This window comes from Diabrotica virgifera, chromosome 9 (assembly GCF_917563875.1).
Source record: "Diabrotica virgifera virgifera chromosome 9, PGI_DIABVI_V3a".
In the NCBI taxonomy this organism is placed as follows: Eukaryota; Metazoa; Arthropoda; class Insecta; order Coleoptera; family Chrysomelidae; genus Diabrotica; species Diabrotica virgifera.
Genome location: NC_065451.1, coordinates 9,052,315 through 9,065,997, shown reverse-complemented (window position 1 = coordinate 9,065,997; position 13,683 = coordinate 9,052,315). Strand labels below are relative to the sequence as shown.

Sequence of the window (13,683 nt, the reverse complement as noted above, 5' to 3'; positions counted from 1 at the left end):
CAAATTTTTTTTTTTGGGTATTGAAGTCAAATTGGGGCTTTAAAGTATACTATTGTCTAATATTCGAGCTTTCGGAAATGTTTATTTCCTTTTTTCAAGAATGTCTACAATGCAATAAGAAAAAAAAAATATTAGAATATTTATCAAAGAACAAATAGTAATGAGTAACTTACCAGAATTTAGATTATAAAAAAATGTTGGTTACTATACATAAGATTAAAAATATCAATGGTAAACGGCTGTTGTACATTTTGAATAACATAAAAAACAATAAAAATTCTTAGCAAAAACACTTAACAAAGGATAAAAATTAGTTAAATTTTGAAGTAATGATCTAAATTTGATTGACTTTTAAAAAGTTGTTTATCATAAATACATGGCTGACAAAAACTAAATGTAACTATGGTAATAGTATATAGGTGTTTATAAGGAATTGAATAAAAATCTATGATAAGAAAATAAGGAAATTTATGTTTTCAAAAAGTAGAAAAGTTAATGTTAAATATTAGTGATATTAATTAATTTTGTCAAAGTTTGGTACCAATTTCAAAAGTACAGGAGATTTGAAAAATCTTTTGATAAAAAGAAATTGAAATTTGAAATTGGTACCAAACTTTGACAAAATTAATTAATATCACTAATATTTAACATTAACTTTTCTACTTTTTGAAAACATAAATTTCCTTATTTTCTTATCATAGATTTTTATTCAATTCCTTATAAACACCTATATACTATTACCATAGTTACATTTAGTTTTTGTCAGCCATGTATTTATGATAAACAACTTTTTAAAAGTCAATCAAATTTAGATCATTACTTCAAAATTTAACTAATTTTTATCCTTTGTTAAGTGTTTTTGCTAAGAATTTTTATTGTTTTTTATGTTATTCAAAATGTACAACAGCCGTTTACCATTGATATTTTTAATCTTATGTATAGTAACCAACATTTTTTTATAATCTAAATTCTGGTAAGTTACTCATTACTATTTGTTCTTTGATAAATATTCTAATATTTTTTTTTTCTTATTGCATTGTAGACATTCTTGAAAAAAGGAAATAAACATTTCCGAAAGCTCGAATATTAGACAATAGTATACTTTAAAGCCCCAATTTGACTTCAATACCCAAAAAAATTTGTGAAATTCGTATTTCCAATCAAGTCAATCAAAATACTACTTGTATATATATATATATATATATATATATATATATATATATATATATATATAGCGACTGTTTTACAGCATCATATGCCGTTTATCGCAATTCGTACGCCATTGTTTTCTGTTTTGCCATGAATCTATTTCTATATTTCTTCTATTCATGGCTATATTGATCCCTTTTTCCCAAGACTTTTTTGGTCTTCCTTTTTTCCTTCTTCTTTTTGGGATCCACCTCCAGGTTTTAATTGGTAATCTCTCATCATGCATTCTTTTCATGTGTCCGTACCAGGATAGTTGTTTTCTCTCTATCGTATCCGTTAATGTTGTTTCCACCTTCATCATTTCTTTTATTCTATCGGTTCTTACATGATCGTGTAATGTTAATCTACAGCATCTTCGCCAAAAATTGTTCTCTACTGCGTTTATTCGGTTCTGCATTTTCTTATTTATTGTCCAGATTTCTGAGCCATATGTAACTGTACTTTCAATAAATGTTTTATATAGTTGTTTTTTTGTACTTTCTCGTATATCTTTACTCCATAGTAATGAGTTTATCTGACTTGTGATGGCTCTTCCTCTACCTAATTTTTGTTGTATGTCTGTTTCGTCGTTTCCATCTTCCGTCAATGTAACTCCCAGGTATCTATATTCTTTAGTGTTTTTTATTATTTTTCCTTCTAAGTCTAGGTCTTCGCCTGTGATTCACAGGCAATTCATATTGTCAATTGAAATTGTCAAATTGACGTACATTTCATATCTACTTTTATTGAAGAAGAAAAATTATATGTTGCTCCACAATATTGATATGATAAGCAATTATTATATAAAGGTAAATTTAATTAATTGTATTTTGCTTGCAGTACTGCATTTTAACAACTAATTTTATTTACTACATACAGTTGTTTACGTGTTAATAACATAACCTGAATCTTATTTTTTCTTCTTATTATTTTTTTGGACTATGGCCTTGACAATTATCCAGTAACCAGGACTAATATAATTGGCCAATATAATTAAAAGTGCGAATAAAGTTGCAGAGCGTAGAAATAGGTGTCGCTTTCTACCTGGTATAATGACGTAGGAGTTATATTGAAAAGGCAAATATAAGATATAGAAACATAGTATAAACTAAACTTGTTACAAGTTTAAATAAAATAAAGGTAAAAATATGTACTACTGATATTTTTGTATCCGTCTTCTACTTAAAGTTCCATCTTCTATCGAAGGTTGGAAATCATCATGGCAATGCGGACCCTGTTGACTGCCGCTCTATATAGATGACAATGGATGAAAAGCACTATAGAGCGTTACACTAGATTATAATCTCATTATGGATAGGCTGGATTTTGCTGCTGTATCACATAGGTCCAGACCATTTTGAGTATGGTATGTATACCAACAGTTTGTTACAGAAATTCTTCTTGACAACTATTTGAGGTTATGTTTATTTGTTTTTGATGATTAGTTTCTGTTAATGAAGTAATTCATTATGTGTTATTGTTATTGAGTTTAATTAAATTAATTTTTAGCCTTCTAAGATTGCTTATAAAAAAACTATGTTTTTCATATCACGTATTTAAAACGTGATAAAAATTACGTGAGTTATGGTGGGACAAATCGACGTAAAAACTACGTTTTTCATATCACGTATTTAAAACGTGATAAAATGACGTGAATTATGGTGGGACATATTCACGTAATTTTCGACGTCGAAAAAACGTGATAAACTGACGTCGTTTGGTGATAATTTTGACGTTTTTTCAACGTTTTGTAAACGTTATTTGGTTGGCTGGGAACAAGGCAAATACATATAAGATATAGAAACATAGTATGAACTAAACTTGTTACAAGTTTAAATAAAATAAAGGTAAAAATATGTACTACTGATATTTTTGTATCCGTCTTCTTCTTTAAGTCCCATCTTCTATCGAAGGTTGGAAATCATCATGGTAATGCGGACCCTATTGACTGCTGCTCTAAATAGCTCTGCACTACTGCATTCGAGCCATTCCCGTAAGTTCTTAAGCCAGGATTGTTCTTCGTCTTCCCACATTTGGCTTTCTTTTGATTTTGCCTTGCATAATAAGTTGTAATAATGAGTATTTTTGCCCTCTCATCACATGTCCCAAGTAATCCAGTTTTCATCTTTTGATAGTTAATATTATTTCCGCTTTATGTTCTATCCTTCTAATTACTTCCACACTTGACATTCTTTGAATCCATGATATTCGTAGGATTCTTCTGTAACACCAAAATTCAAAAGCGGCCAACTTATTCAAATGGACTTGTTTTAATGTTCACGCTTCCAAGCCATAAAGAAGAGTAGAGAACACGTAACACCGAAGCATCCGTACCTACCTCCAATCGTGGTTCCAATTCTTCCCCAAGATCTAAACACCCAATAACTGTCTCTGCCGTCAGCTTCCAGCAACTGCAACTTATAATAACTATTCTTCCCCGACTGAATGTCAGTCAAACCTAAAATGGCGGTATATTTATCGTTGCCATTTTGGTACACATGGGTTGTATTTTGGAGCCCAGAGTCGGGATCCACCGCAGTTCCTCCTTCAGACTTCAACTTGACAGATTCTGGTACGAACATGGTGAAAATGCTTTGTGATTTCGAATTAGAGCTGGTGGATGCTGGCTGTGGCAGGCGTACCGTAGGCTGTAAATATCACGACGTCAATAACTTATCAGTGATTTATTCAGTGATCTAAAAATAGACCAGCGTCCTATTTATAGATCACTGAATTTTTTTTAAACTATTAAATAACATTTGTTTAAATTTAAAGGAAAATTGTCCATATATATTTTACTCTGTAGTATAAGTATATAAGTACATATATTATAAGCATCCCCTCAATACCTCAATCAACGGCATCAGACAAATAATTTGATGACTTTGTGTAAATTACTCATTTAATAATACAAGTTTCATAACAGCCTTTTTGAAGTTATACTTCTTTAGGCGTGATTAAGAGTAAAATTTCATAATACTGCGCGCATGCGCACACATACAGTATGGCGTTTAGTTGCTAAATCTTTCAAGTTATGTATAAATATATCAGTGCAAGAAAAGGTGTGAAAAGAATATATTAGTGTTTTTAGTAAATATATTTATTATAATTTTTGTGTCTTTGGATTGTCTTCTTCAGGAGTAAGATGAGGATTTTTAAAACATTTTATTGTATATTTATTATACTTCACCTTGTCTGTTTGTTATCGTGAATTGTCATTAAATACGTCCGAACCGATACAGACACAGTCCTCGTAGCGTATTTGGTATAGCATTCGGCTAGAGATCGAGAGGTCTTGAGTTCGAATCCGGAGCAATCCTATACTTTTTTTTTTATTTTTTTGAAAGTGGTAAGCACAAAATTAGTTTGGTGTTTAAAAAAAATTAATACAAACTGTTTAAAGTATATTTATTTTTAAGAAATCATATAATAGAAGTATAACTTCTTACGTGCGTACAAAGTACACACACATTCTTTTTTTATTGTTTAGATTGATCGAGTCAAACTTTATCGTTCAACTTGACATTTCTCAGACAAGTTGAATCAGGTTTGAAGTGTATGAACATTTGTTGGTCGACTTGAATCACTATTATCTCGTGAGTCTGCGTAAAAAGTTATCCTTCAAATCAACAAAATGAGTTTAAAGTGGCCAGAGAGTGTTAGTTCAGATTTTTATATCCTTCTTACAGGCATCTTTCAGTGTGTCACAGTTTTTCGATTTCTTTCTAACGCATTGAGTTGTAAGTGACAGAAAAAAGGTACGTCCGTGATTAAAATCGTTTATAACATTTATTCTGGTTGTTGATAGATGGCGCTATAATCGAACAAAAAATAATTTATATAATATATAATAATATTAATAATATTATTATCTATACGACTATAATCTGTACAATTTATAAGACTATACAAATAAAAGAAAATACCTTTTTATAAATGAAATAAACACAATTGATTTGTTTTTATACCAAATTACGATTACGATTCTGACAAGTGTCAGATTTAACTAAAATGTCATGCTATGATTCTCTACATTCTTAAAATCACATTATATTACCTCATTAATGACACACTGAAAGACTGAGAAGAACTTTGAAATATAGACGTATATGTTGGGGGGGGGGTCAAAAATCTTCAAAAATTGCATTACGCCATAGTTAAACGCCCATTGGAGTGCGTTACGTAGGGGGGGGGAGGGTCAAAAATCGTAATACTTGAACGCTCCCATAGATACTTGCGAAGTACACGAGTCGTTTGAGGCCGGCTTAATATTTTAACGAATATTATAATACCCTCTCTCTCTCGAAGGATCGGGGTATTCTCGATGTTCGATAAGGTTCCGCAGACAGGATGTCACCGCAATCGAAAGTTCCAGAGCCGGTCCCAAATAGTATAAAAGAGGGGACTTTTATGAACCGAATTCAGTGATATTTTGACTTTAATGCATGTTATAAATGTAAAAGAAATTGTAGATATCAATTATATGTTTTTAATATTATGTTTTAGTGTGTAAAACTGAAGCCTAATAAATTAAATGTTTTCAATTAAAATAAAGTGTTAAAAGTATAATAAAGTAAAGAATTCATTACAGTACTTACATCAGTTCCCCAACTACAAATGCTCTTCTTAATAATCAGATCTGGGATTTTTCCGGAATTGTATTTGGCCACTTTCAAGAAATCTTCCGAAACAGCATGGATTCCTTCAGATTCCGCTTCTTGCATTCTACTGCCCAATTTTTCCACTTCCTTTTCCGTCGTAATGAGAGCCATAACTGTTTTGTCTATTTTGGTAACGATTTTACCTCCCAAAGCTGTCACTTCTTCCGTTATGGCTTCTTTACTTTTATCCGAATGTCCAAGGATGACAAATTTCATTTCGTGTAGAGGTGGAAGATCTCTTTTAACTCGTGGCCTTGAAAATAAAGTACTGTAGCGTGACTATTGTAATTACTTATAATTACAATAAAACTAGCGGTTCGTGTATTTATTTACGACTTTATTATTTATTTATACAAGTTTACTTTACAAACTTTAGCTTAAGACCCACTCTATTTACAAATATGTCCTATTTATATATGCGATACAGATATTCCAGAAATATCTATATATCTCCAGCTATGTCCATGTGACTCGACCGCTTGCACGTCATCGGCGCTGCATCGGCGTATCTCGAAACATCGATAGTGTTCTGTCTGTGCGGAGACGGGAGCTGGTATACGAGGGTAGGTCAATAATTATTTTGTTACACTGCTCCCCTCTTAAGATCTGAGCGTCCCGATCAGCAACTCTAGATGGCCCAGGATGGCGGAATCTACAGGATTCTCCAGCTCTGCATACACCCCTAGAAAAGAAGTAACAGTCTACTGTCTTTGAAGGGTATGACATCTTCGGGTTCATGCAACACACAGTAATCCGTACGCCAGTTTCTCTGAAGATCACTTCCAGCATGCTTCTCACAATCTTCCAATCCAGATTTTCTACTGCATGGCCAATTTTTGGTAAAGCCAAATCTTTGATGTCATAATTACAGACCATTTTCTTCAAATTAGTTAGAGCACGCCATATGTTCTCGTAGCTTGGCGTGTCCGTATAAGACTTCCTGGTCACTATATACAGCAAAGATCGAGGACCATCTTCCAATCGCAATACTCTTCCAATTTTAGGTTGTTGATTCGTTAACTCGTCCAGGCGGCCGAACTTTCTATTGAATACGGACGAGATTCCTTTAGTCATCTCGAGGTCTTGGGCAACACAGTGGGCTAGAGAGACGTTTTCTGGAACACCAAACAGATCTTGCTGAACTTCTGTGGTCACGCCGAATCTAGCACTCTTTCTTTCTGCGTAATTTGACATAAATTCCTTAAAACTTGGCTGTGGTGCATCTTTCATCTCCTGTTGGAGGACTCGGGCTTCCTCTGTTTCATTTGAGCCAGCATATGGTGCAAGACGATTTATGTGAATAACTTTTGGTTTACCGTTTGGTAACTTCTTAATTCTGTATATTACGTCATTTATTTTCTTCTTAACTTCATACGGACCTTCCCATTGTCTTTGCAGTTTAGGACACAGGCCTCGACGACGTTGTGGATTATAAAGCCAGACAAGATCACCTACTTCGAAGCTTTCATTCTTGCAGCGAGAATCATATTGATCTTTCATTCTGTCACTGGCTATCTGGATGTGTTGTCGGGCAAGTTCATGAATGTTGTTCATTCGTAACTTCAGGCGGTCTACGTATTCTTCGCCTGCAACATATTCCTCGGAAGGTCTGCAGCCAAACTCTAGGTCGCAGGGCAAACGAACTTCACGACCCAACATCAGGCAGGTTGGTGTTTGACCTGTAGTTTCATTCACGGCCGAGCGGTAGGCCATCAGGAATAAATGAATGTGTTGGTCCCAATCTCGCTGATGTTCAGATACAACTTTGGACAAGTGTTTACCCATCGTTCGGTTCATCCTCTCGACCATTCCATCTGATTGAGGATGCAGGGGTGTTGTTCTGGTCTTATTGGCACCAATCAATTTACAAACGTTTTGGAAAAGAGCTGACTCAAAGTTTCGCCCTTGGTCGGAGTGGATCTCCAAGGGAACACCAAATCGGCTGAAGAATTCTTTAACAAGTACCTCTGCAACGGTAGCAGCTTCTTGATTCGGTAATGCATAGTCCATGGCTACCAGAATGTATTTATTTCCAGCATCGGTTTCTGGAAATGGACCTGCAATGTCGATTGCTACTCTTTCCATAGGACTTCCAACATTGTACTGTCTCATGGGTGCTCTCTTTTTACCAACTGGACCATTACCGGATGCACACAGTTCACATTTCTGGCACCATCTTCTTACATCATCTTTACAGTTCACCCAATAGAACCGTTCTCGAACCTTTTGCAGAGTCTTCGTAATACCAAAGTGTCCACCTGATGTACCGTCATGCAACTGACGCAATACTTCTGACACTTTACTTTTAGGTACAATCAACTGAAGCTTAGATTCTGTACCATCATCGTTCTCAAAGGTTCTGTACAGAAGATCATCTTTTAGTATCAGGCAATTCCATTGGCTCCAGTAGGCCTTGACTTCCGGACTACATGCACTAATGTTTTGCCAACTAGGTCTCTCACCTCGACGCATCCAATCCAATACTCTTTTTATACATGGATCGTCTTCTTGGGCTTCTTGTAACTGTTGTGGCTGCCATTGCTCATTAACGACGGTAGTTCGTCTCACAGGGCAAAGCTGTTCATCTACTTTAAGCCGGTGATTACAACTTTCACTGCATGGCCGTATCGAGGAAGCATCTGTATTTGAACCAACTCTTCCAGCCCCCTTCATGCGTCTCTTCGGCATCGTGTCACGAATCACCCTCCGTACCATTTCCACCAAACGTTCATCTTTTCTCTTATCGCCTTTTTCCACGGTTATTACTCGATTGTTTCGTGAAGCTTGGCTAGCTGCTTCGTGTTCCAAGGCAATAGCAAGTGCTTCATCTAAAACTTTCGGTCTTGCTAGTCGTAAAGCTTTCTGTAGTTCACTATCTTTCAGCCCATTGACAAAGGTATCTACCGCAATTTCTTCTAAAACGCTGTCTGGCACCTCCGGATAAGCCAACCGCACCACACGAGCCACATCTGCTTCAAATTCTTGCAGATTCTCACTTGCTCGTTGACTTCTACTTCGCAGTTGTGCTTTGTATACTTGTTGTAGATGGGCATCTCCATAGCGTTTTTCTAGACGAGTGAACAAGGTCTGGTAACAATTTTCTTGACCCTTGGGAATTGACCTTAATATATCTGCAGCATCACCTCGTAAAGCAGCAGTCAAGGAAACAGCCTTTTCTTGTTCGGTCCAATGATTGGCGGTCGCAATAGCTTCAAACTGTCTAAGATATATGGACCAAGAGGACTTTCCATCAAATGGTGGTAATTTGAATCTCATATTATGCGACGTTTCGTCTCTCGGTAGTTCATCTTTCACTAAAGGATCTAACGTTGCTGCATTAACTGATGGTTGTACTTTTGTATCGGTTATCCTGCTCTCTAGCTGTTTGATCTTTTCTTCTACGGTCTCTACACTTTTCTGCATCTTATCGAATGTTCTAGAAACTTCTTCAAATTTCTCATTGTTCTGTTTACAAACTTCTTCTAGTTTTTCGTTGTTTTGCCTACAGACCTCTTTAATTATTTGAGAAGTCTCATCGAATCTTTTAGCAACATTTTCGAATTTCTCGTCGCTTTTTCTACTAACTTCTTCAAGTTTCTCGTCGCTTCTTCTACTAACTTCTTCAAGTTTCTCGTCGCTTCTTCTAGAAGTTTCATCGATCGTTTCAGAAACAGTTTTTAATTTCGATAAGATTACTTGTTCTGCTGACTGGAAGTGGAACGTCTTTGGGTCTTCTCCGTTCTTCGTGAGGACATCCTCGAGTCGTGCTTGTAGGACTATCTTGAGCCCACTGCTGTCCAGATCCCGTTCCTCGAGCTGTTCACGGAGCTGTTTTACTGTAAGTTCTTGTAGCAACATCTTTGGTCGGCACACACGTACTTTCCAAAATGTCTTTTAACAGTCTTTCCGAATACCGAACAATCAACGCACTTTAACTATTCCCGACGAATAAAGTCCAAAAGTATTTTAAAGTCTTTCCGAATACCGAACAATTAACGCACTCCGGTTATTCCCGACGAATAAAGTTCAAAAGTCTTTTAAAGTCTCTCTGTAATTCACTTATTTATATCGCACTAAGTTAACCGAACACCGACATCAACTGTAACGTGACTATTGTAATTACTTATAATTACAATAAAACTAGCGGTTCGTGTATTTATTTACGACTTTATTATTTATTTATACAAGTTTACTTTACAAACTTTAGCTTAAGACCCACTCTATTTACAAATATGTCCTATTTATATATGCGATACAGATATTCCAGAAATATCTATATATCTCCAGCTATGTCCATGTGACTCGACCGCTTGCACGTCATCGGCGCTGCATCGGCGTATCTCGAAACATCGATAGTGTTCTGTCTGTGCGGAGACGGGAGCTGGTATACGAGGGTAGGTCAATAATTATTTTGTTACAGTACACTTCAGCAAAACTATTATTTACTACACGTTGAGTGTTTTTTATATTTTGCATATAGAGATAGAATGAAAGTCATAGGGTACATGGTAATACTGGGGAATTCTAGCACTCGAATAGGCAACCAAGCACAACTAGAATTAAGCAAAAACATAACGATATTTTAAAAACGAAAATGGAGAATTTTCTTCTGTACGAATAACGAACTAAGAATATACAACACTTTTTTGACCACGAAGATCAACACAAATATACATATGTTCAATATTAACCGTGAACAAAGATCTTTGATACGATTGGGTATGCTATAACCAACAGATATATACATCTATCAAAAGCAATGGACGTAAGGTAACTCAACTCAGAAGATGTAGGTAGCGACCATAGCCTAATAGTACATGTAAAATCAGTATCATCATGAAATAATCACAATCAAGGAAGCGGCACCTACGCACAAACAAAAATCAGAATAGAAGGATTAAATGCGAAATCCACGGAATACTTATACAGAAAGAGAATATCAGAGAAGATTGCTGAGAATGAATATTAGAAAACAATAACATCAAGGAAAGTTAGAAAAAAACTAGGAAAAAAACATAATTAACGCAGCAACTGAATCACTTGAAGAGAGTAAGAGAGGAAAGTAATAAACACTTTACAGTGCCTTATCCAAGGATGTTGGCCATTACAGTTGCCCATTTAATCTTATTTGCAACTGCACTGAATAGTTCTATGGAGGTTATATTCGCGTATTGTCGTAGGTTCGCCTGGTGTCTTCCTGGTCCGTTTTTGCTATTGATTTTGCTTTCGATTTTAAGTTGGAGCAGTTCATACTTTTGATTTCTTACGATGTGACCAAAATATTGTATTTTCCGTTCTTTTATTACACTAGTCAACAAATAAACAAAAAAAAGTTCCGACTGATGTTAAAATGACTGTACTGGGGAGTTTAAAGCGTCCTGAATGCGAATTCAAACACCAAAATATTCCACCACGTATAGTCTAGTCGCAACATAGTGGGTCCCGTGGGAAATTCTAGCTCGCCGTGATTTGATGGTGGTATTATAGGTTTTTTGGGTCGCTGAATCCAATGGAAGTGGCCTGGAAGCCCAAAGGTGGTGCGTTTAATTGTTATTAACAAACTATGGTAAAATTAGGTATTTTTCAGGAATTATTAGAAGGCCTGTAGATAAATTGATAGTATTAAGGTCTTCTCTGGTGTATTTTTGGTCGCTGAAGCGAATGCGCCCAAGTAGCAATTTGTCGACGCGACAACGTTGTCTACCGCGTGGCAACGTTTTGTTACAACGTTGTTATTGCCTAGAAGACGACCCAATTCTGCACTAATTTGGTGGACGATTTGTGAGTTGTCTTGACGTTGCCTAGGCAACCTTAAGCGTTGCATAAGACAACTGAAGCGACTATAAAAAGTGCCTGCGTGCAATGGTTGCTCAAAGAGTCGGACTGGTTATGTTTTTTTACCTATATATAAAGTAAACTATTTTGACATCATATCAGGTATTTAAATTTATATAAATACATAAATAAGGACTTAAACAAAATTACCTGATGTGAAATTTATAAACGCATCTCAGATTACCGTCAAATATGGATATTCCACCTTTAAAAAACACACGCGCTCATTTTTTATCACCATTTTAACAAAAAATATGCAAATTTAAAAAATCTAATTTTAATATAAAAGCCAGAATTTATGTTAAAGATGTTTTGTATAAATTTAATGTATTGATGGTGCTTTTAAAGGTATTAGAAAATGCCTGCATTTTTTATATTTTGTGTTTTTATTTTCTTTACATTCCAAAAAAACCAAAATGGTGCATTAAACAACGTTACCAATATTACTTAAAATATACCTTATTACCAACCATAGACGGATGAGACAACCCAGAAGTCCAATCGCCGACCAAACACGGCCTGGACCGACTATCCCAACCACTTTAGAACGCACCCTCTTATTGGGTGACAGAGGTCATGTGACCAGTGCAATGAAGTGCATCATTCTCCTTAACAGCGTTGCCACATTTAGTAGATATCTACTGTTTTGGTATATTTTTGATATTATTTAAAAAATTCTAGTAGGCAATGTTTTTTATTAGATGTTTGGTATATTTCAATATTTTGTTATCACTAAAATAAAATTTGTTTTTTAATAGTATTCACCCCATTTTTAAACTAATTTTCAGACATTTTGTTACAATTTCCCAATGTCATTACCGAAAATAAGATTCAGAACGTAGATGATGATAATAGATGGACAGAGAAATGAAACTGGTAAATACCAGATCTAAATAAGGAAATCTTCATATAATTGGTTTGGAGAATTTTCAAAATGATTGTAACGCTCGGTTTCATAATCAGTTAAAGTGCGGATTTTAAATTTTAAGTAAGTTGGTACCTACCTTTATCACAATTCATATATGGGTAAATGTCAACTTTAAAGTGAACTTTACTTAATGTTTACTTTAAGTTGATTATGAAACCGGGCGATTTTGACAGGTAACCGTTAACACAGATTTTACTGTATTTACAGGGCCTAAAAAGAATCTACTGATTTTATTGATTTTTTGAAAGATCCCGCTGCAAGATAATTGAAAGAACTACTATCCGCTGCAAGATAATTCGGATGGAATTCAGACAAAATATGTACAAAAAGTACATATTTTGTCGGAGTTTCAGCCAAATTATCTTGCAACGGATATAGTACTGAAAGAGTAAGAACTGGCCTGGCAACCCTGTCTAGCAAAGCTGATACAAAGATTTAAGCTTATCAAATCTACTGATAAAACAATGGACAATGGAGAAACCAGCTAATAAAAAACAAATAAACAGGTTGTTAAATAGATCGAAAATTTCCAGCAAAATAAAATATAAAATAATAAGAAAAAAGTAAGGTTATAAAGTAAATTCTTTTTTTGCTCCTGAAGTTGCCGTAAACGTGTCACACATCTATAGAACTATACGTAAAGGCCCTGGGGTCGTGAGAGACAACTACCTAGTCGGCCAGAAAACCCATGGGCGTAAATTAGTTTAGCATTATAACGTTTTTAAGTAGTTGCGATTGTTGAAAAAACTTAACTGTGATATGTAGTTGTCACAATAGTAATAACTTAGTTGCCAATATAACTAAAGATATTACTTAACGTTGTAACATCGTAATGTCAGTCGGTTTAGGGGTCGTTGGCCGAAACAACTGAAAGTCCACTGTGGCAACGTTATATACAGTGCATTTGTTTGTACTGACAACCAATGAGTCGAAAAATTGCTACTTGGGCGACTAGTCGCGATTACCCAAAATATGTTCTTATTTTGTTAATAACAAAATAATTGTTTATTTGCCGAAAAGCTCGAAATAATGCACTATCTACAGCATGTTTGTAGTCTTTTTCATAATATT

At 35.0% G+C, this 13,683-nt stretch overlaps 1 protein-coding gene across 2 annotated transcripts in view; it reads right to left on the bottom strand.

Moving 5' to 3' along the window:
- Positions 1–13,683, bottom strand: part of LOC114332241 (poly [ADP-ribose] polymerase) — a 99,105-nt gene that overhangs the window by 42,528 nt on the left and 42,894 nt on the right. For both annotated transcript variants that reach the window (XM_028281998.2, XM_028281999.2), the window contains 2 exons: positions 5,787–6,102; positions 3,527–3,836 (listed from right to left, as the gene is read on the bottom strand). In XM_028281998.2, the coding sequence (XP_028137799.2) occupies positions 3,527–3,836; positions 5,787–6,102 (626 nt within the window). The remainder of the gene's footprint in view (positions 1–3,526; positions 3,837–5,786; positions 6,103–13,683) is intronic.